Source organism: Microcebus murinus, chromosome 8 (genome assembly GCF_040939455.1).
Source record: "Microcebus murinus isolate Inina chromosome 8, M.murinus_Inina_mat1.0, whole genome shotgun sequence".
Classification (NCBI taxonomy): domain Eukaryota; kingdom Metazoa; phylum Chordata; class Mammalia; order Primates; family Cheirogaleidae; genus Microcebus; species Microcebus murinus.
The window spans coordinates 75,556,355-75,580,775 of record NC_134111.1 but is presented as its reverse complement, the minus strand read 5'-3'; the positions used below and the strand labels follow the sequence as shown (position 1 = coordinate 75,580,775).

Below are 24,421 nucleotides of genomic sequence, written 5' to 3'. Positions count from 1 at the left end.
AGGCCGTTGCAGACAATGGCAATGAGGGCCCCTGGAGAGATGACTGCCCCCATGACGGCAGCCCCCTCAGACCAGCGCAGACTGCGGAGCTGCCTCAGCGGCAAGGCCCATGCCGAGGTGGGACTCCAGTATGGCCAGACTTCCAAGGAGGTTGTCATTTCCACAAGCTCAATGACCCCTGGGCAGTGGAGATGTGTACCTGTAGTCCTGAGCCTGAGTTGAGCCCGGCACCAGCGGGAGGAGCTGGGGCAGCGGGATGCTGGGCGCCAGCTGAGACTCCGGAGCCTGTGGGCGGGGCTGAGGGGCTGGGAGGGCACAGAAGGCTGGCAGGGGCGACATCCACTCCCCAGGCTCTCCCCCTCAGCCTCCCACCCCATTTTTAATGAGTTTTTTTTTTTAACAGCAAGAAATAACTTATTTAATGTTCAAGCTCAACAGAAACACACATTCACAGATTTGTACACAAATCTCATCATAGGGCCCTATCTATCTGGACTTCAGAGAATTGTTCTCACGTCCACCCCTGTGGCAGAAGGATATCCTCCGGGACCCTAAATGAAGGTCCTCCAGCTGTTCTGGTGGGGCAAGGGCCTTCGTGACCCCTCACTGTCTACAAAAGAACTGAGAGCCAGGAGCCTGAGGAGCAGGGGCCCCACAGGACCAGAGCTAGGACGCTGCAGCCCTCACCCTGCTCTAGAATTCCTCCAAGAATGAGCTCCTCATGACAAACCCAGGTAGCTCAGGACATCTTTGGTTACCTGTTCCCTGGCTCAGCTGCCACGTCCTCTTCTGCAGTCACCCCTGATACCACCATATCCGCTGCAGTCTCTTCTATCCGCCGTGGATGGTCCTTCAGACTGTCGGGGCCCTTCCCTGTCATTCCTCTCACTCTAGTGCCTCTGCCGTTATGGGAAGATGGAGCCCTCTGGAGCTGCACATACCTGCCACAGACTAATGATTGGCTTTTAATACTGCACGTTTTGGATCTGATTGCTTCCTATGATGCCTTGCCTGTAAACTGGAAGATAGATGGATCTAAAGGCTCAATTAAGTGTATACAAACTTTTTATAAAAGAAATTGCTCTCTCCCTATTGCTTAGAGAAGAGAGCAGGCCTAATGTCTTTGAAATATACTAGCACACTGGGTGCATGTATGGTGAAAGTCATTCTGGGCTCAAATCTTCATTTGCAGTGACAGAGTTGTATTAGTGATCTCTTTGATTCCTTCTACCTCTAAAATCTCCTATTCCTCCTAGAGAACATTTAGGGGATTCAAAAAAAAAATTAAATTAAATCTATCCTCCTCCATTAGTACTTACCTATCAAATTTTTGACAAATGTGATGTCATGCTCCTTGTTGGCTCATTTACAGCCATTAGCTCTTAAGTATTGTGACACCCTGAGTAATCAAGGGCTGTAGTTTTTATGAGAGTTTGTTCAGTCTTGGTTACTTTTTTATGGGATACACTCACGGCTATAATAAAAATAAAAATTTATCTTCCAGCTTTGAAAGCTGCATTTTCTACTGTGGCATAGCAGTAATGGGTGTCTTGACCAGCTGAGCACTAGAGGCCCTTTGGCTTGTACCTGCATTGTAGGCCAGGAATTTCTAGGAAGCCATTTCCAAAGCTACTGCTAACGTGGCCTGCCAGGTTTTGGGATTTGGTTTAACTACAGAATAGCAAATGCCAGCCTTGGGGGTCCCAGGCTCTGTGAGAAATCTCCCATGAGCTGCTATTCCAACCTGTCACTGCAAGGGGGGCAAGAACCACTCATTGGCAGAGTCAAACCATTTATTTTTTCAAATGACAAGATTCCAATTATCTTCAGGCCACTAAAATGCTGTAACAGCCATACGTGGTGGTGCACTCCTGTGGTCCCAGCTATTTGGGAGGCTGAGATGGGAGAATCGCTTGAGCCAAGGTGTTCGGGGCCAGCCTGGGCAACATAGTGAGACCCTGTCCATAAAAAACAAAATAAATACCTAAAATGTTCCAGCATAAAGTAGCTTGCACTTTTCAGAATCATTGAGCACTAGCTTTAAAGGTATCTAGCCTGGATTTCATTCCTACCCCCATTATGCCTAATGATTTGAATGGTATTGACCAAGTTACATAATCTCTGTGCATCAGTTTGCACATGTGTAAAGCAGGCCTAATAACAGAATCTGTTATAAAGGGTTGTTAGGATAAAAGTGGTCAGAACAGCAATGGACACATAAGTGCCAAATAAATATTATCATTTTAGGCTTATTACTTTATACTTTTCAATAAATGATAGTGGACCATAATGAAGAACTACAGAAGCTTGATAAAGACAGTTCAGGGCAGTGTTTAAAATTGTGCAAATTGTTCACTGCACAATTCTGTGAGGTGGAAGTAGTCATCGCCTAGTCACTATAGACTGAACTTTTTAGAGACAGGGTCTCACTCTGTTGCCCATGCTGGAGTGTAGTGGTGCAATCACAGCTCACTGTAACCTTGCACTCTGGGGCTTAAGCAATCCTCCTCCCTCAGCCTGCTGAGTAGCTAGGACTACAGGTGCACGCTATTATGGCTGGCTAATTTTTTTCTGCAGAGATGTGGTCTTGCTATGTTGCCCAGACTCAAATTCCTGGGCTCAAGAAATCCTTCCGTCTCAGCCTCCCAAAGTGTTGGGATTACAGGCATGAGCGAGCCACTGTGCCCAGACCCTAGTGACTGCAGATTTATAGTCAGTACAATTTTCTGGCACCTAGCAGTACAGTGTGTGGAAGGAGTAATTTTTTCTATTCACACAAATTCCTTCTTTGGGTTAGGATCACAAGGTTGGGTGGGAGTTTATATTCTTAAATATGATTTCAATTGTGTACTGATAAAATGAAATTCCTTTATACATCCCGGACTACAGAATTACAAGAGGAAAATTATCCAGGTTTAAAACCACATAGTTCAAATTAATGTTTTAAAAAATTATTTAGCGTTATATGCAAGACTGTGCTAGTGAGCAGGGGATTGGGAAAGATGTTAATAAAAAGATGATTATAGGCCGGGCGTGGTGGCTCACGCCTATAATCCTAGCACTTTGGGAGGCCGAGGCGGGCGGATTGCTCAAGGTCAGGAGTTCGAAACCAGCCTGAGCAAGACCCCGTCTCTACCAAAAATAGAAAGAAATTAATTGACCAACTAAAAATATATATACAAAAAATTAGCCAGGCATGGTGGTGCATGCCTGTAGTCCCAGCTACTCGGGAGGCTGAGGCAGTAGGATCGCTGTGCCCCGGAGATTGAGGTTGCTGTGAGCCAGGCTGATGCCACGGCACTCATTCTAGCCTGGGCAACAAAGTGAGACTCTGTCTCAAAAAAAAAAAAAAAAAAAGATGATTATGACACAGTTCATGACCAGGGAGCTTTCTCTTAATACCAATAGTTGGAGTATAAATTATTACAATCTGTTGGAGGCAAACTGACATTATTTTATATTTATGTCCTCTTTGACACAGTAATTCTACATCTAGATATTTACTCTATAGAAACACAAGTACATGAAGATAAATGTACAATGGCATTCACTGCAGTTTTGTTTATAATTAAAAAAACCAGCAACAACAACAACAAAAAAACAACAAAAACTAGAAATACTGTTAAGAAAAACACTAAGTACCAGTAAAGGAGATAACTTGGATATAAAAAAATGGTGAGGCTGGTATAAACACAATTAGCATTATCCTTAACAGTCAACCAAAATAAGTGGGAAATGTCAGCACTCCCAGAGTGCTAGCATTACAGGTGTGAACCACCGTGCCCAGCCTCTCACAAACTTTAATAAATACAATGACTAAGTTTTTTCCTTTCTATACAAAATATAACATATATGAAACACTTGTAGAATCAGAAATCCCTTCAAAAGCAAATCCTTATGTATAGAAACAATGCTAATAATTTCTTGTATCCATTCAAGTTTGCCTTATCTATGTAAAAGCATTGACCAGATTGAAGGCTCATAGTTACCTACAGTGAAACAGCACAGCTGAGGTCTGATACTGGTTTTGTGCCGTTCCTCATTTTACCAAAACGCACATGCCTGACTTCTTGGCCATTAAATTAGGTTCTAGTTTGGAGAACTGCAGGGCTAGGCAAGGTAATAGAAGGGAAACATCCTACTACAGTGGTCAAGGTGCTGTCCCCCAACCATCATCAGCTGGGAATTTGGTCAAAAATGCAAATTCTGGCCTGGTGTGGTGGCTCACACCTATAATCCTAGGCATTCTGGAAGGCTGAGGCGGGAGGATCACTTGAACCCAGAAGACCAGCCTCAAGAGTGAGACCCCTCTCTACCAAAAATAGAAAAATTAGCTGGGCATGGTGGCACGAGTCTGTAGTCCCAGCTACTTGGGAGGCTGAGGCAGGAGGATCGCTTGAGCCCAGGAGTTTGAGGTTGCAGTAAGTTATGATGATCCCACTGTACTCTTGCCAAGGTCACAGAGAGTCTCAAAAAAACCCCAAAACCCCACAAAAAAACAAATTTGGGGCCCTACCCTATACCTAAATCAGAAACTTACCTTTCACAGTTTTCCAGGTGTTTCTATCACTGAAGTTTTGAGAAACTTTTTAAGTTCTACTCTGCAGCCCTGACTGGATTCAAATATCCCATCTGTTAGTCAATAGGGGTGTGACTTTTGGCAAGTTACTTAACCTGTCTAGGCTTCGTGTGGCCATTATAAAAGGGGATTAATAATAGTACTTCAGAATTGCTACGAGGGAGTCCAGTGATGACAGGGCCTTCATATGTAAACTCAGCCATTGGCTTCCGATTTTCCTATTTGTGGTGGGTAGATGTCTCCCTGCCAAATTGCTCGCCCCAACTCCACACGTGCTGGTCCTTTTCTCTAGTCCTCTTCCAACCCCCATTCTCCACTATCCTTTCCTGAGTAACTTCTCATTTCTCAGAAATTTTTAAATGCCACCTGGGAGAGCCTTTAGAGACACATCCCTCACTCCTTATTTTTATTTTTATTTATTTTTTTTTGAGACAGAGTCTCACTCTGTTGCCCTGGCTAGAGTGAGTGCCATGGCATCAGCCTAGCTCACAGCAACCTCAAACTCCTGGGCTCAAGCAATCCTGCTGCCTCAGCCTCCCGAGTAGCTGGGACTACAGGCATGCGCCACCATGCCCGGCTAATTTTTTCTATATGTATTACTTGGCCAATTAATTTCTTCCTATTTATAGTAGAGACGGGGTCTCGCTCTTGCTCAGGCTGGTTTCGAACTCCTGACCTCAAGCAATCCTCCCGCCTCGGCCTCCCGGAGTGCTAGCATTACAGGTGTAAGCCACTGCGCCCGGCCCTTCACTCCTTATTAATGGGGTGTTTCGTAAAGCACCCTTCATCTTTCCCTCATTCCTTTAACACAGTTCGTAACTGCCTATTTATTTTAATTAATCTTTTGTACATAAACTGTGAGCTCCACCAGTGACCTTGTCTGTCTGGTTCTCTCCTGTACCCTCGGTACCAACAGTGGTCTAAGATCATAGCAGGCATTAAATATTTACAGAAAACTGTACAATCCATTCCTGAACTTGGGTTCAGAATGGGATAGCAATCTGTCCAAAATCAGATGAATTACTAGCAGACTGGATTCCAAGTCTATGTGCAACCCAAGACCCCATCCACAGCTGACAAGAATCTTCCTAAACTATCCCCTAATATATTTTGAGCGTCCCAAAGTTCAGAAAGGGAGTAGAGCAATATGAAGAATAGGGGGAAAGTGATTTGGTTTGGCACCTCCTCTCGACCTCATATATGCCCTTTACAATGGGCATATTGTAAAGTGAGGGACTAAGGCAACAGGGCGGCTACAGGGATGAAATCAGGGAAGGGACAAGCATTGTAAGCAGCTTGGGCATGGAGGTCCTGCTGAGAACCAACATTCTAATAAATTACAATTGACCCTTGAACACTATATGCAGATTTTCTTCTGCTTCTGCCTCTGCTACCCCAGACGGCAAGACCAACTCCTCCCCCTCCTCAGCCTGCTAAAAATGAAGACGATGAGAATGGAGACTTTTATGACGATCCACTTCCACTTAATGAATATATTTACTGTCATGATTTTTTTTAGGAGACAAGAAACTTACTGTCACCCAGGCTGGAGTGCAGTGGCGTGATGTGATCATAGGTCACTGTAACCTCAAGCTGCTCAAGCAATCCTCCCACCTCAGGCTCCTAAGGAGCTGGGACTACAGGAGTGTCCCCACCATGCCTGTCTTTAAAACATTTTTTTTTTTTGTTGACCGGTGCGGTGCCTCATGCCTGTAATTCTAGCACTCTGGGAGGCCAAAGCGGGTAGATTGTTTTTGAGCTCAGGAGTTTGAGACCAGCCTGAGCAAGAGCGAGACCCCATCGCTACTAAAAACAGAAAAGATATTAATTGGCCAACTAAAAATACATAGAAAAAATTAGCCAGGCATGGTGGCACATGCCTGTAGTCCCAACTACTCGGGAGGCTGAAGCAGAATTGCTTGAGCCCAGGAGTTTTGAGGTTGCTGTGAGCTAAGCTGACGCCACAGCACTCTAGCTGGGGCAACAAGAGTGAGACACTGTCTCAAAAAAATTTTTGTCAAGATGAGGCTGTGATTTTCTTAGTAACATTTTTTTCCTAGCTTTATTGGGAGAATACAGTGAGTATATATACAACATACAAAATATGCTAATTGACTATGTCATTTGTAAGGCTTCCTCTGGTCAACAGTAGGCTATTAAGTTTTCAGGGAGTCAAAAGCCAGATTTTTTGACTGCATGAAGGTGGGATAGTCAGTGCCCCTAACCCTCTGATTGTTCAAGAGTCAACTGTATTTCTAATTTCTCCTTAAAACCAGGGCCAGCATCAAAATCATAAAATACTCCAGAATTACTGTTTGACAAAATATGGCTTAGAACAATAAAATACCTACTGAAAATAATCCACAAAGCTGTATTTAAAAAATGGTCACCAAGTGTTAACTTTTGGCAATGGAGGCCACCGGATAAGCAGATAAAAAACAGAAACCTGGGATTAAATCTTGGCCTTACCACTTATATAAGGCCTTAAGATTGAGTTAATGGTGTTCCCAAAGCAGACATAGAGAGAGAAATCAGAAAACTTTTTAAAAATTAAAATTTTTCATCTGAATAACACAAAAACCTAGTAATTTCTCCATGGGTTATATACTAATTACTAAACAGTAGGCCTTATTTGTTGTATGCCAGGAACCATTAGTGATAGGCTAAGGAGAGCACAAAAAGTCTAAAACTGTGAAAGTGGGGATGTCAAGATATGCAGAAGCATTTTTAAGAAACCTCTTCACAAACATATCTTAATTTCAGAGCAATCCGTTCAGATAAACAGTTCTTGAGAGTTTAAGTAATTTACCCTAGTACTTTGCTATCCTAAGTGTGGACCCTCACCTAGCACCACCTGAGAGCTTGCTAAAAATGTAGAATTTTGGGCTCAATTCCAGATCAGACTCAGATCTGCATTTTAATCAAGATTTCTAGATAATTCTTATGCATGCTAGTTAAGGTTTAAGACATTTAGCCCGGCTGAACACAGTGGCTCATGCCTGTAATCCTGCACTCTGAGAGGCCAATGTGGGAGGATTGCTAGAGGTCAAGAGTTAGAGACCAGCCTCAGCAAGAACAAGAGCCTGTTTCTGCTAAAAATAGAAAGACGTTGGCCAGGCATGGTGGCCTGGCCTATAGTCCCAGCTACTTGGGAGGCTGAGGCAGGAGGATCACTTGAGCCCAGGGACTACAGGAGTTTGAGGTTGCTGTGAACTATGCTGACGCCATGGCACTCTAGCCCCAGCAACAGAGACTGTCTCAAAAAAGAAAAAAAGGGCTGGGCCCGGTGGCTCACACCTGTAATCTTAGCACTCTGGGAGGCCGAGGCGGGCGGATTGCTTGAGGACAGGAGTTTGAAACCAGCCTGAGCAAGAGCGAGACCCTGTCTCTACTATAGATAGAAAGAAATTAATTGGCCAACTAATATATATAGAAAAAATTAGCCGGGCATGGCGGTGCATGCCTGTAGTCCCAGCTGCTCGGGAGGCTGAGGCAGGATTGCTTGAGCCCAGGAGTTTGAGGTTGCTGTGAGCTAGGCTGATGCGGCACTCACTCTAGCCTGGGCAACAAAGCAAGACTCTGTCTCAAAAAATAAACAAACAAAAATCTACTATTTTGGATGCAAAGCGTTTGATGACACAGCCCTTGATAGCTTTAAAGACCATTTTCATCAAAAGTTGTTAATAAACTAATCTCTTTTATATCAAATTAGAATGTGTCTGGGGTACAACAGGGTGATGAAAAATGACTCTGTTCTCCTGGAAGCATGATAACTAGCTTTATTTATTATGTAATTTGTCTAGGGAAGGCTGCACAGAAGCAAATTATCTAAATTTGAAACTTAAATTTTAAGTTTACCTCTGAACATTTGTAACATTTGATTTTCTATAAAGCACAATTAGGAGAGGTAAAACTGATCATTACAAAGCAGGAAACCAAAGTGGGGCTGCTGACTTGCCTTTGGTCACATGAAAAGCAGATGTGGAACTCAAAGCTATAGTCCTTCTAGCCTCTCCCATCCACCAACTGCTTTTATTGAATTGGTTTTTAACATAATGTCTGATGTCCATGGCATACACATACAGGTAAAAACATACAGTCCTATAAAACTCATGTCTTAACAATATGGTGGTGTACAGCCTTCTGTCTGCATATTAAACACTATCTTTCAGAAACAAAGATTTCTCTTTGGTATTCTATGTCCTGATTTATACCTCCTAAATGATACTAGTGATACTATTTTCTCTTCATCTTCATTTTCCTCTATTCCCTGTTCTTTAAAATCATTTTGCGCGATCTTTTAAAACGATGCTTTAGATCAATTTAAAGACAAATCAAGGTTTAGATTTAAAAATTATTTTGTTGCACCTTTTAGAATTGCAAACAAATAAAAAAGGATACTTTCCCCCTCTTCTGAATAGGTACCATAAAGTTTTGCTCATCTAATTTAAAATTTGAACACATCTTTATTTAAATAAATACAGAGGCAGAAAGAGCATTGAAAAGGGAGAAAATGAAAAATAGTCCAAAAATGCAAGATAAACACATTAGAGTGAATTTCTTGAATTATTCTAATTGCTGCCTTCCAAAAGGCTGTTTCAAATGAACCATTAACTCCCACTTTTTAGCTATAATTATCAAACAATAATCATCAGATGCCATATAAACTATAGAAAGTGCCAAAGATTCTCTATGTTAATATAAAGAGATCACAGAACTGCCTTAAAATACAAAGAAAATTTTATTTGTTATCAGAGACTCTAAGAAATGATGACATAATAAGGTTAACAGAGTCAATGGCAAACACAAATAGGTTTTCTTAAAAGTTATAGATGAATAATCACATTGTTTCATTCAACCTTCCCTGGATTATGTAAGAGAGAATCTCTGGCATCCTCTCAACTGAATCTTAAGCATGATGTGTACAGGTGATACAATCATGGTTCCCTTCTTTTAGTCCTCATTATCTTTCTTTTTTTTCTTTTTCTTCTTTTTCTCTGGACTCTGAAAATAACAAACAAGAATGCTTTTGAAAGAGCTGTAATTGTAGGGGTAATAACATTTCCTTATGAAATACAAAATAGTTTTCCTTAAAAACATATTTGGGAGAAAGATTAAAATCTAAGATATAAAAGCCACACCTATAAAAGTGAGCTCTAACAAATCATATTCTCTTCCTCCCTTGAAGAAAATTTTTTTATAGTTTAGATTTGGGAGGTGGCCTTTTATAATAAAATACAAAGCCATAAAGCCATTTTATTTTTAGCCCTCTATCAATGAAAACCATTTTTTAAAATGTCTGCTCATTTCTGATGCAAAGAGTAGATTTAAAAATGGAGATCCTGCCCATGCCAAGCAACTACTGGTTTTAATAGACAGACATACAGGAACTGCTGTGCTGGTACATGGCTCTTCCTCAGAAAGCGGTTCTTCCTTAATGTGTTTCTTTTTATCCTTTTTCTTCTTTTTCTTCACAGATGTCTCCTCTTCTTCTATCACTTCTTCCTCCTCCTCTTCTTCAACTGAACAGGGGCAAGTGTGAAGGCATAACAAATTAACACTGTATCATACACCTCATTCCCTCTAAAAACTTTTGAGTCCTAGTTTTTTCTGTAATTCCCATTAATTATCCAATATTTATTATGTTCATTTCATAACAGGGAAGGTCCTTTTAGGCCTATCTTGTCCAATACCACTAACATTACAAGTGATATAGATAAAGCTCATAAGTAATTTAATTTTTTCATACAAGCAGGTATGGAAATCATAATTAAAACAAACGTTGTCTCATCTTAAACATTTTCTGGGAGGAGAGTCTATTATATTAGAAATGGTCAAGAACTTGCACTCTGAAGTCAGAAGACCTGGGATTATTCTACCTACTGTGACCCTCAGTAATTTATTTAGCCTCTGTAAAACTTTACATCCTCATCTATAAAATTTAGGAATGTCTATCTCATTGGATTATTATTGAAATTTAAAGAGATAATGCATACAAAATACTAAGTATAATGCTTAGAATTAGAATGAGGATTCAACAAGGTAACTATTATTGGAAATTCATTGATCAAATACTTATTTAGCACCAACAATTAATATATGCCAGGCCCTATTCTAAACAATTAGAGACAGCAAGGCACAAAACAGATAAAAAAACAAAAAACAAAAACAACCCTCTGTTGTTATGAACCTTATTTTAGTGGGAGAGTGAAGAGACATAAAATAAATGATCATTTTTTATTTTGAGATAGAGTCTCACTCTGTTGCCCAGGCTAGAGTGTCATGGAGTCACTCGAGCTCACAGCAACCTCAAACTCCTGGGCTCAAGCAATCCTGCTGCCTCAGCCTCTCGAGTAGCTGGGACTACAGGCATGCGCCACTATGCCCGGCTAATTTTTTCTATATATTTTTAGTTGGCCAATTAATTTGTTTCTATTTATAGTAGAGATAGGGTCTAGCTCTTGCTCAGGCTGGTTTCAAACTCCTGACCTTGGGCAATCCTCCTGCCTCAGCTTCCCAGAGTGCTAGGATTATAGGCATGAGCTACACTGGGCCAATAGTGTAGCTGCACTGGGCCAATAAATGATATATAATAGAGAGTAATCCACACTATAGATAAAAATAAAGCAGAAAGAAGAATGTTGGAGAAGGGCAGTATACATGGACATTTTACACAGACAAGTTTGGCAAGCACCTAAAAGAGGTGAGAGAGTGAATGATGCCCATATCTGGAGGAAGAATATTCTGGGTAGAGAGAAAAGCAAAAGCTAAGGTCCTAAGGTTTTTTGGAGGGGATGTGGGGGAAATGGATGACAAGTTCAGGAAATAGCAAGCAGGCCAGTTGTGGCAGGGGCAGAGTGAACAGGAGTAAAAATTTAAAAGGGGTAAGAAAGCTAACAGTAGTTCCACCGTGGCTAAGACATTCTTTTAAAACGTAGAATTGAGGCCGGGCGCGGTGGCTCACGCCTGTAATCCTAGCTCTCTGGGAGGCCGAGGCGGGAGGATTGCCTGAGGTCAGGAGTTCGAAACCAGCCTGAGCAAGAGTGAGACCCCGTCTCTACTATAAATAGAAAGAAATTAATTGGCCAACTAATACATATAGAAAAAATTAGCTGGGCATGGTGGCGCATGCCTGTAGTCCCAGCTACTCAGGAGGCTGAGGCAGGAGGATCGCTTGAGCCCAGGAGATTGAGGTTGCTGTGAGCTAGGCTGACGCCACGGCACTCACTCTAGCCTAGGCAACAAAGTGAGACTCTGTCTCAAAAAAAAAAAATAAATAAATAAATAAATAAATAAAACGTAGAATTGAGAGGTTCTGGTGCCAGAAAAGACTTGGTTTATGGGAAGAGAAATCAAGGCTGACAGCCCAAGCAACTGGAATTGCCATGTATGACGTGGGGAAAATTGTGGAATAACAGATACATTTGAAAAGCATACTAGATATTAATCTAGAGTTTGGTGTTTCAAATGCTCCCAATAAGTTTATAGATCTCCTTACTTTTCAATGAGGAAATAGAAGCATAGAAGTTAAATGATTTATTTATATTTTCTATAACCAAGGTATAAGAGTCCACATTTGTTATTTTTTAATTTTTTAACTATCATGGATAGGCTGGGTGTGGTGACTCACACCTGTAATCCTAACACTCTGGGAGGTCCCGGCGGGAGGATTGCTTGAGCTCAGGAGTTTGAGACCAGACTGAAGAAGAGCGAGATCTCATCTCTACTAAAAATAGAAAAAATTAGCCAGGCATGATGTTGTGTGCCTATAGTCCCAGCTACTCGGGAGGCTGAGGCAGGAGGATCACTTAAACCCAGGAGTTTGAGGTTGCTATGAGCTAGGCTGACGGCACAACACTCTATAGTCTAGGCAAGAGAGTGAGACTCTGCCTCAAAAAAAAAAAAAAAAAAGAAAATAAATTTTAAAAAATTATCATGGATATATAATAGTTGTTATCTTTATTGGGTCCATGTGATGTTTTGATACAGGCATACAATGTGAATTAATCAAATCAGGGTAATTGGGGTGCCCATCATCGCAGGCATTTCATCCCTGCACAGAGGCCATGCACAGGGATCTCTATATTGTTCCAACCTTAGTACATGTGCTGCCAAAGCAAGCATCACTTTTGTTGATAGTATACTTTTGACCACTAAGCTACTTAGGAACCAAGTTAAAGTAATTATTGCTTTAATGCTTTACTCTCCTACTAGACTAGCTGATAGGTGCTCAATAAACACATGTCCAACTAATAAATGGGGCAGGGTACTTGCTTATCAACTTTACAAGACAGCCTAGTTCACTGGTGAGCCTTTATTAAATATTATTGCTATGATGGCAGGCCACCTAGTATGCTACTCTTCCAGTTCACGCTATATAGTAGAAACAATGAATAAAACCACTGCTCCGGCCGGGTGCAGTGGCTCACGCCTGTAATCCTAGCTCTCTGGGAGGCTGAGGTGGGCAGATTGCTCGAGGTCAGGAGTTCGAAACCAGCCTGAGCAAGAGTGAGACCCCGTCTCTACTATAAATAGAAAATAAATTAATTGGTCAACTAATATATATAGAAAAAATTAGCCAGGCATGGTGGTGCATGCCTGTAGTCCCAGCTACTCGGGAAGCTGAGGCAGGATTGCTTGAGCCCAGGAGTCTGAAGTTGCTGTGAGCTAGGCTGACGCCACGGCACTCACTCTAGCCCGGCCAACAAAGTGAGACTCTGTCTCCAAAAAAAAAAAAAAAAAAACAAAAACAACAACACCCCACTGCTCCATGAATTCTACATTCATTCCTAAGAAAAAACAATTTGTCAGCAACCAATTTATAAACTAGACTCCTGCACCCCCAATTCTAATTTTCAAAATATTTCACGTGGTAGAAACTAAAGTTTTGGTACTCTTAGTAAAATATTCAATCCCACATATTCAATGATAATCTTCTCACATTCCTCCACAAAGTCAGACAAATTTAACAATATGCAAACAATTCCCAGAGAACATAATGGCATATTAAAACACCACTAGCTTTCAGTATGGGTGGTTCTACAATAAAGTTAAAATGATAAATATGTCTAAGATTTTACAAAGTCTGTACTTCTTAAGAAACAGAAGTATAAACAGCATTAAAAAAAATTCAAACTAACCTTTAACTTTAATCTTGGCTTTTTTTGCTTTCTTTTCAATAACTTCATCCTCTTTATCTACCTCTTCTATTTTTCGTTTTTTGGAACAGGTTGGAAGTGTGGAGTCACCAGAAGGATCATAAGTCTTCACTTCACTGAAAAAACCAAAGAGTTTTAGAAAAGCTCTACAAGCATCTGTAACTGAAATATAATAATTCTCAAGAGATGTAAAGAAAAGGCCATTAGAAAATACTTACATAAGCATACAATGATGCTTCATTTTAGTGGCTTTGGGGTACTTTATGAAGACTAATAGTTTCCAAAAGGTAAAGGTATTAATGTTTTTCAAGTAGGTCAATCACATTCAAGAAGTGGTGAGCTAAATGAATTCTGATTTAGTAATCAATGCAGTTATTATGGTACAGGAAAACACTCAATCAGCATAGGGGGAGATGAAAAGAGAAAATCCCTTTACAACTGACTAATAACTAGAAAGTGAAAACTGAATGAATCCAACCATTAAGACATTAAATGAAGAGAGGGGGAAAAAAGGAAAAATCTAAGCCAAGTTTAATGCATAAGTCTTCATCACAAGATCCCAAGAGGCAGAGAAACAAGAGGGACTACACATAGATAAAGAAAAGTACCCTAGAACACAACATTTGCTTTTGTTCTAATGTAGCAGAAAGAAAACACTGAAATGAGTGCCTAAAATGTGAACTAATTCTTATAATAATTGGTGCTTGAAATGTATGTGTTTGATGTGATAAGTGTAATGGCACAGGGACATAATAAAAATTTGTTAAAACTAGCTAAAGAATGTTCTATTTCTCAAGTGGACTTGTAGATGCATGACTGTTTTATAGGTTAAAAACATTTAATTTAAGAAACAAAGACCCACATTTGCCAACTAAAGACAATAAATTATAAACTTTAAAAACTGCAGAACATATGGCCACTGGAGAACACTTGGAAAATTCACAAAATATAAAAGAAAATATTAATGCTCATATGAATACATTTGGTGTCTTTCCAGAATATAGGAAAAATTTTTTCTGAATGTAAATATTTAAATATATATTTATAATTGATATTACTACATACAGCCAGACATTTTACTATTAAAATTTATAAAGGATTGAGAGTCCTAAGAGCAAAATTGACTGGGTTAATGACTATGAGCATTTTTAAGGATCTCAACATATACTGTCAAACAGCTTCCCCAAAAAGCTGGACCACATTTTATTCTCATCACCACAACCTCACCAGTATTGAGCATTATTTCAAATAATAACCAAAACACCTCTCCACACACAAATCTTTGAGTAATTTAACAGTTAAGTCTGAATACTTTCACATTTCAGCCACTTGTAGACTTGTCTTTACATTTTTAAAGATAGGTTTCATCATGGATTAACTCTGAACAAACCTTTTTGATAAATGGCATGCTACAGAGGAATTAAAAAAAAATTTACTATCAATATTTGGAAATGAGAAGTTAAATACGTGCATATGATTAAAAACTAGAAGTGAATATGGAAAATTAAATGGCAAGGAAAAAAATAGGGAGTGTACAACATGGTGACTATAGTTAATAACAATGTGTTGTATCCTTGAAAACTGATGACACAATTTTAAATGTCCTTACTATAAAAAAGGATAACTACATAAGATAATGAATGTTAATCAGCTTGCATGTACACGATAGATACACAATTTTAATTGTCAATAAAAAAATTTTTTAAAAACTAGGGGCATATTGAGGTGATGTTTACAAGAAAACATTCCTGTCGATAATATAACATTTAAATAAACAGAAACCTTTCCCGCATCCTCCCCTAAATGTACTCACCTTTTGTGTTCGTATTTTTCTGCTTTTGCTAATGCCTTTCCTGTTCCACTTATTTTTCTTATCTAAGATGAAAAAAGAGAATTATAAATAAAATTCAAAGTCATAATTTCTTTATACTACAGTATATAGTGTAATGAATCAGTGGGCCAGCAAGCAGCATTCTTGTTAACTTTATTATTTTGTTTTATTTTTAATTATTATGTTATACATTATTTTATTTATGTTATTTTGCATAGCATATCTAATGGCAAACATTCAATACACAATGCTTGGCAAATATAAGAAATTGTTAACAGGAGGCACAAAAAGAATCTATTACACATATTAAAATGTATCACAAAATAAAACTGTTTAGCAGATAAAATAACGTCATAAAACTACTCACAGTTTATAAACTTTTGACAGGTAAGAATTCTGCAATAGGTAGAATTTGGTTCTTACCCCTCTATCTTCCAAAGTTCTCAACCTGGCTTCTAATTTGGCTCTGTTCTCAACTCCCATTGCAGAACTGGAATCCTCACCAAATGCATCGTAACGGATAGCCAGAACAGTTTTGGCTGCCAACATTCGAGAAATCTAATAGAAAACATGAATTTGGAGGCAATCAAACTATATTCTAAGTTGAGATGTAAAATCCTCAATAATTTATTCATGATAAAATTATAGCAAGTCATCACATTACCATTTATTCTAGGATTTTTTTTTTAAAATCAAGAATTATAAAAGTATTAAGTCATACAACTCAAATCACCTATCATTTCAATCTGGGCCATAATATAATACCTAATTATTATATATCACCACTAAAACTTTTGTCTAAAATTAGCTCAAACGATTTTCTAACATGTTCCTTAGTTTCTAATCCGTGACACTAGTTCTATGTTTGGTTGTCATCCTAAACAAGTGTATCCTTTTCCCCACAATAATCTTAAATATTTGTGGGTCCTTTTTCAAGCTAATGAACCCTTTATTTTCTCCACCACTCTGCTCTTATCAAATTTCACTTTAATTCTGTTAAATTATGCATCCTACAAAAAGACTGAAAGGATTTCATTTGCCTAAGCCTCAGTTTTATCATCTGCAAAATAGAGATACCTACACCTATTAAAGGATTTAGTGAAGTTCTGTCAAAATGCTTTACATGTCCTAATTCATAAATGTTGTTAAACAGGTTTTCCTGCCACAGAGAATACTTTTGTTATACCACCCACATGTAGATCCCAGGGGAAAAAACATGCATAGAAGAAAATGTCTCTAATTGGACCAATAACGATTTCTTCTAACTTTTTCTTTCAGTGTACAAATATGCTTTTTATTTAAAAAATTCACCATTCTTTATTTAATGAGAAAGAGAATGGAAAGATTTGCTACACAATATAGAGTAGAAGAAATACGGGCTTTATAGAAAAAAAAGAAAAAGCCCAACCTTATAAAAAAACTGTAACCCACCTTTCCTTTGTGTTTTGGACTTGTCTGGCCTACAAGTGAAGCATGATAAATGAGACCATACTTAGGGGTATCCCGTCTAGATTTGAGGGCTCTGAAGAGAGCCTTTTCTGCTCCAAGAATCTGAACTGTAGAAGCTGCATGCTTGGCCAAATTCAATAGAGAACCTACAAAAGAAAAAAAGTTACAAAGAATGCACTTTAAATATTTGAAACTTTCATGTATTATTATATTAATAAAACAAAAGACCTGTAGTATAACTATAATAGCCACAATAATAAATAAAAATCTCATATAATCCAGGATTTTAATATCCAGAATTGCCTAAAATTTGTTTCTTCATTTGTGACTTTCATTAGTATAAGCAGAGGTTCCTAATGAATGCCTAGGAAAAAGTGAAAGTTAAGCATATTAGTTCAAGGTTACTTATTAGTTTTAGACAGTATTACAATTCTAAATTCCATTAGCATACCACTAGGGTGATATTAATGTCATATATACCAACCTAGCCCACAACATCTGAGATTTTAGGTATTAAATATTCTCTTGCTTTAGAGATTTTTTTTTAAATCTGCAAATAGGCCGGGTGTGGTGGCTCACATCTGTAATCCTAGCACTCTGGGAGGCCGAGGCCGGCAGATTGATTGAGCTCTACTAAAAATACAAAGAAATTAGCTGGACAATTAAAAAAATATATAGAAACAATTAGCCAGGCATGGTGGCGCATGCCTGCAGTCCCAGCTACTCAGGAGGCTAAGGCAGTAGGATCACATGAGCCCAGGAGTTTGAGGTTGCTGTGAGCTAAGGCTGACGCCACGGCACTCTAGCCCAGATAACAGAGTGAGACTCTGTCTAAAAACAGCCACGGCACTCTAGCCCAGATAACAGAGTGAGACTCTGTCTAAAAACAAACAAAAAAGGCCTGCAAATAAACAAATATAATAGGACATCTCAATAGCCTAATTATGTGACAAAAATCAAATTTTATTTATCCCTGTTCTTTCAGATATGGATTAGGAAGAGATGTGCCTAGACATATATAGTAGTCTCCCTTATCTGTGGTTTCACTTATTTTTAATTTATAAATATTTTTAATCTTTTTTTTTCTTTTCAGAAAGTTAACAGTGTTATTCCACTGATGTGGTTTCACTTTTTACAGTTTCAATTACTTATGGTCCACTGCAGTGTGAAAATATTAAATGGAAAATTACAGAAATAAACAATTCATAAGTTTTAAATCTTTTTTTCTCTTACTCAGGTTGCCTGGGACGTTTATCACCCCTTTGTCCAGCATATCTACGTTGTATATGTTATCTGCTCATTAGTCATTTAGTAGTCCTCTCACTTATGTAGCATGGCAGTACTTGTGTTCAAATAACCCTTATTTTACTTAAATGGCCCCAAAACATAAGAGTAGTGATGCTGGCATATTGTTATAATTGTTCTATTTTATTAGTCACTGTTGTTCATCTCTTACTGTGCTTAATTTATAAATTAAACTTTATCATAGGTTTATATGTACAGAAATAAACACAGCATATTAAGTGTTGAGTTCAGTACTATCTGAGGTTTCAGGCATCCACAGAGAGGGAGGAAGAGTGAGTGCCTTGGAAGGTATTGGGGGGAGGGTGTGCTGTTATACTAATAAGTTACCAAGATGCTGCTTAGTTGCATTTGCTGGATAGAATATATTGTATCAGAAAACACTCAACCATTAATGCTATGAACTCAACCAGTAGAGACATTTTTAAGAGTGCAACAAACACATACTTTTGTTAATCCTCCATCTCTTATGCTACAACTTTAGCTATGCCAGGAAGCTGTGGGTAACAACAATGAAATCACCTGATCTTGTAGGTGAGGGCACTTGAATGAAATTATTCATCTCATTAACGATGCAGCTAAAGGAGTTATTCCATTTTAAACACTTTGATGTAGATAATAAGATTTGTGATTGATTATAACAATGTCTCCTCTCATGTCTCTAACTCCTATGAAATGAGTTGGTACTTTATAGGTATTTAATTATACAGCATTTTAATGGTAGCATATCATTCCTTCCGATATCACCACACACGTCTTTTTATCATAAATCAGTTATTCAAAATATTTTTGAAAGTCAAATATATTAAAACAGCATACTTAATAAAAACAGATAATCAAGAGTATACAACACTTGTGATTTCTTAAAATTGCAGTCAAATCTTGGTTTGATGAGTTTTTTTATTTTAGTGAATTATGGTGATGAGTTTTTAATATCATTAAAATGTTAACTGATTTTATCCTCTATTCATCTGATTATTCTAATAAAACATAACAAACTTCTAACAATGGGCCACAAGTGTCTCAGAAGAGGTAGTGACTAAAGATGCCTTCATTATCCAAAAGGAAATCAGGCAAACAAACAAAAATCATCATTGAACACTTGTCCCATAGCCCTCATCTATATACCACCTACTTGATATTTTAATTACCTAAAGCTTCTTATTGTCAAGATTAAAAAAAAAACAAAAACAAAAAAAAATAACCTAGCCAGAAAACTCATGTTTAGAAATTACATTAAAACCATCACCTGCATGAGCAATTAACCGTGCTCCAACTAATTCCCCAACCATGACTGTAACATTGGGTGCAATGGCCATCATACGATTTTGTAGATATTCATAGAGCTGGGTTCTATATTCAGAGATTTCAATCACCTAGAAATAAAATGAATAAGTCACAAATACTTTATGAGAGTAAAAACAGCATAAAATTCCTATGTCTATGGCCGAGAGCAGTGGCTTGCACCTGTAATCCTAGCATTCTGGGAAGCAGAAGTGGGAGGGACTGCTTATGCTCAGAAGTTCAAGATCAGCCTGAGCCCTGAGCAAGACCCCATCTCTACAAAAAGAAAAAGATAAATTGTGCATGCCTGTTGTCCCAGCTACTCAGGAGGCTGAGGCAGGAGAATCACGCTTAAGCCTAGGAGTTTGAGGTTGCAGTGAGCTATGATGACGCTACTGCACTCTAGCCTGGGAAGCAGAGCGAGACTCTTTCTCAAAAACAACAACAAAAATCTAAAGCATTGGAGCCCTAAATTATCAAATAGTAGCTACAAGAACCTGGGTACATTAACTACTCATAATATCAGTTTTCTATAAAATGGCTATTATGAGAACTTTATTATATGTTGTATATAAACTACTTAGTTCACCACCTGAAAATATTAGGTAATATTATATTTTAAAATATTTCAAGGAATAGACATTTGTGTCACCCTCTCTGTGATTTCTATACAGCTCTCTCCAAATTTGAGGGAGAAAAAAACCTACTACAAGCCATAGATATAAAACTCAGAATAACTCAACCCATACTTGTGCCTTATTAATGGATTTTTGGTTATTATTCAGGCCATGCTAACAATACAAATTATTTCATTTCAATATATATTTCCCCCTTTAAATATACAAATCAAGATGGCATCAGATGAGGTAGTGACTGAACACCCTCATATTTATGTTATCAGGTGAACAATAAGTGTAAAAATCATCATTGCCATCAGAAAATCAGAGTTATCTATAGAGCTGGTAACACCACTAGATTCTACACAAATATAATTTACCTGGGTGCAAAGATGTAGAATATTGCAAATATCCTCTTCTGAAACCTCAGTTCCCATAGAAATTTCTGCAGCTGCTTTCACTTCCGCTTCAACTTCTTCTGGCAGCAATTCAGAAAGTTGGGCAGAGGCATAGTTCTTCCTATCGCCTATGGAATGTTTGCAGAGGATGAGGGAGAATCACTCTTCAACAAATTATTTAAAATCCACCAAATAGTCAAAAGAAAAAGCAGAGATAAGCCAATGAAAAGGATGCCTAAACAAAACAAAAAGTAAATAAGTTTGACCTAGTAGTTCTCCTTATTTAAAGGTTTGATTTTAGAGATAAAATTTCTCCCCATCACCTCCCTCCAAAAAATAATCAAGGGTAAAAATAAGATATCTCACAAAAACTTATTTCAGAAAAGGAGGAAAAAATTAACGATAGAAGTAGTATTATCATACATAATTTTTTATTGAAGCCGGGGCTGCTAATTCTTAAGGTGATTATATGGTAATATAATGAGCCAAGTAATCCATATTTATTAACAAACATGAGGTTTCTCTACTAATAGTATTATTATACTATTAGTATATAACATCATAATATAGATAGCAAAAACTACTATCAGTATTAGGTATTATTAATGTTCTATTACAAGACTCACCTAAGCCTATAGTTGTCCCTATTTTTTTTTTTTTTTTTTTGAGACAGAGTCTCACTTTGTTGTCCAGGCTAGAGTGAGTGCCGTGGCATCAGCCTAGCTCACAGCAACCTCAAACTCCTGGGCTTGAGTGATCCTTCTGCCTCAGCCTCCCGAGTAGCTGGGACTACAGGCATGCGCCACCATGCCCGGCTAATTTTTTATATATATATCAGTTGGCCAATTAATTTCTTTCTATTTATAGTAGAGACGGGGTCTCGCTCTTGCTCAGGCTGGTTTTGAACTCCTGACCTTGAGCAATCCGCCCGCCTCGGCCTCCCAAGAGCTAGGATTACAGGCGTGAGCCACAGCGCCCGGCCTAGTTGTCCCTATTAATGGCAAATTTACAGATATTCACCATAAAAAGCCATTTTAAGAAAAACCAAATTAAAGAACGATATTCTCTGTTGCACAGACCATCAATATCAAAGTTAAAATTCATTTCGTTTTTGAAATCTAAAAGACATTAAATTGCTACACTTCCCAAGTACATAAAAATAGTAAAAAATCTTGGCAATTTACAAGCTAAAGGATGACCCAAAAAATAAAAAAAGAAAAAAAAAAAGAAAAAAAAAAAATCTTGGCAATGTTGTTTAAGAAAAAAAAAATACTACAACTTACATTTTAGGATACAACCAAATTAATTTGTTTTCAATTCCTTAAAGGATGAACAAATTACTCACCAACTTTCTGTAAACACTTGCAATATGTCAAATTGTCTGAAATAATTTTTCCTAATTCAGGGAAATGCCAGCCATACCATTCTCGACACCGCATAATATAGTTGTTTAGTTCTTTGTCCAAGTCATCTAACAAGGCTACAGTAGATTAAAATGAAAACAGTAAAAAAGGAATTTATTGTGGTAAAACATGCACAACATAAAATGTAACACTTTAACCATTTTCAAATGTACAAGCCAGTGACATTGAGTACATTCACAATGTTGTATAACCATTATGACTATCTATTTCCGGGACATTTTTTTTTTTTTTTGAGACAGAGTCTCACTCTGTTGCCCAGGCTAGAGTGAGTGCCGTGGCATCAGCCTAGCTCACAGCAACCTCAAACTCCTGGGCTCAAGTGATCCTCCTGCCCCAGCCACTCGAGCAGCTGGGACTACAGGCATGTGCCACCATGCCCGGCTAATTTTTTCTATATTTTTAGTAGGCCAATTAATTTCTTTCTATTTTTAGTAGAGATGGGGACTTGCCCTTGCTCAGGCTGGTTTTGAACTCCTGACCTTGAGCAATCTGCCCTCCTTGGCCTTCCACAGTGCTAGGATTACAGGCATGAGCCACTGCGCCCGGCCTATTTCCGGGACATTTTTACCATTTCAAACTGAAAACTCTGTACCCATTAAACAGTTAACTCTTTATTCTCACCTTTCCCCAACCTCTGCTAATATTATGACTATACATACAAGCACTATACTACTTTCTGTCTCTATGAATTTGCCTATTCTAGTTAGCTTATATAAGAGGGATGGTGCAGTATTTGTCCTTTTGTGATTGGCTTATTTCACTTAGTATGTTTTCAATTTTTATCCATGTTGTAGGGTGTATTAGAACTAAATTCCTTTTTAAGGCTGCATGAGATTCCATTGTGTATACAGGTTGGGTATCTGTTACCCAAAATGCTCGGGAGCGTAAGTGTTTTAGAGTTCGAAATATTTACATACACATAATGACATTATCTTGGAGATGGAACCCAAAGTCCACCTAGGAAATTCAAAATTCATATATATCTTATGTACATAGCCTAAAGTTAATTTTATACAATATTTTAAATAATTTTGTGCACAAAACAAAGTTTTGACTATGACCTGATACACGAGGTCAGGTGTGAAATTTTCCACTTGTGACTTCATGTCAACACTCAAAGAAGTTTCTGATTTTAGAGCGGTTTGGACTTTGTATAACGGATGCTCAACATGTATATGGTAAACTATGTTTATCCATTTATCTGCTAATGGATATTTGGGCTATTCCCACCATTTGGCTATTATACTATAAATATTGCTACTATGAATATGGCTGTACAAGGAACTGAGTCCTTGTTTTCTTTTGCTTTTTAAGAAACGGTCTTGCTAGGTCACCCAGGCTTGAGCGCAATGTCAAAATCCTGGCTCACTGCAGCCTTGAAGTCCTGGGCTCAAGAGATCCTCCTGCCCCAGCTTCCCAGTTGCTGGGAATCCAGGTGCCACCACACCCTTAATTTTTAAAATTGTTTTTATAGAGACCAGATCTCACCACATTGCCCAGGCTGATCTCGAATTTCTAGACTCAACTTCCAAAAGTGCTAGGATTACAGATGTAGGCCACTGCACCTGGACAAGTCCCTGCTTTTACTTCTTTTGGGAATATATCTAGGAATAGAATTGCTGGTTGAAGGAATTTTTAAAATTAGAAAATGCTGAGACTTTGTTGTTTCTAAAAATCATTTAATGTCAAGAGTGGAATAACCTATTATAAAACCAACTGGAAAAAGCAGAATACAGAACTACATAGATTCCACTTGTGGTTTTTAACATTTTTTGTGGAAAAACACAAATGAATTAATTTACATAATGTTAATTATATGAGTCACATTATCACCAACTAGAGAAATTATGGGTAGTTTCCTCCCTTTTTATTTTGCATTTTCTAACTTATCTACTTTACTTACTAAAAGTTCTAGCTCATCTCCTTTCTCTTTCTCAATAGAAAGAATCACAAAAGATACAGTTGCGCTAGTAGGAAAAAAGCACAAACCAAGCAACAGATTAGGCATTGCATGTACTATACTTACAAATTGCCTGTACAATCATTGTGTCCACTTTATCAGCGCTAAATTTCAGTCTATATCGAGACAGGCTGGGGAGAAGGAGGAAAATAAATTAGTAAGATAGCACCAAGGAGAAGCATTTAAATTAACAGCTTTAAATTTTTTTTTTTTTTTTTTTTGAGACAGAGTCTCGCTTTGTTGCCTAGGCTAGAGTGAGTGCCATGGCGTCAGCCTAGCTCACAGCAACCTCAAACTCCTGGCTCAAGCGATCCTCCTGCCTCAGCCTCCCAATTAGCTGGGACTACAGGCATGTGCGACCATGCCCGGCTAATTTTTTGTATATATATTAGTTGGCCAATTAATTTCCTTCTATTTTA

General features: G+C 38.2%; 1 protein-coding gene and 2 non-coding genes across 3 annotated transcripts in view; all 3 read right to left on the bottom strand.

Moving 5' to 3' along the window:
• Positions 1-9,301: 9,301 nt before the first annotated feature.
• The window catches only part of NOP58 (NOP58 ribonucleoprotein), a 30,564-nt gene continuing 15,444 nt past the window's right edge, over positions 9,302-24,421 (bottom strand). The window contains exons 6-15 of the mRNA XM_012738962.3: positions 24,069-24,133; positions 21,964-22,098; positions 20,601-20,746; positions 19,569-19,695; positions 17,000-17,163; positions 15,992-16,126; positions 15,551-15,612; positions 13,720-13,853; positions 9,965-10,101; positions 9,302-9,583 (exon numbers count right to left, since the gene is read on the bottom strand). Coding sequence (XP_012594416.1) covers positions 9,533-9,583; positions 9,965-10,101; positions 13,720-13,853; positions 15,551-15,612; positions 15,992-16,126; positions 17,000-17,163; positions 19,569-19,695; positions 20,601-20,746; positions 21,964-22,098; positions 24,069-24,133 — 1,156 coding nt within the window. The 3' untranslated portion in view covers positions 9,302-9,532. The remainder of the gene's footprint in view (positions 9,584-9,964; positions 10,102-13,719; positions 13,854-15,550; positions 15,613-15,991; positions 16,127-16,999; positions 17,164-19,568; positions 19,696-20,600; positions 20,747-21,963; positions 22,099-24,068; positions 24,134-24,421) is intronic.
• On the bottom strand, positions 19,338-19,421 carry LOC142872455 (small nucleolar RNA SNORD11). Its single transcript, XR_012920712.1, has one exon. It is a non-coding gene; the product is annotated as a small nucleolar RNA SNORD11 (small nucleolar RNA).
• Positions 20,453-20,539, bottom strand: LOC142872457 (small nucleolar RNA SNORD11B). The gene has a single exon (XR_012920714.1). It is a non-coding gene; the product is annotated as a small nucleolar RNA SNORD11B (small nucleolar RNA).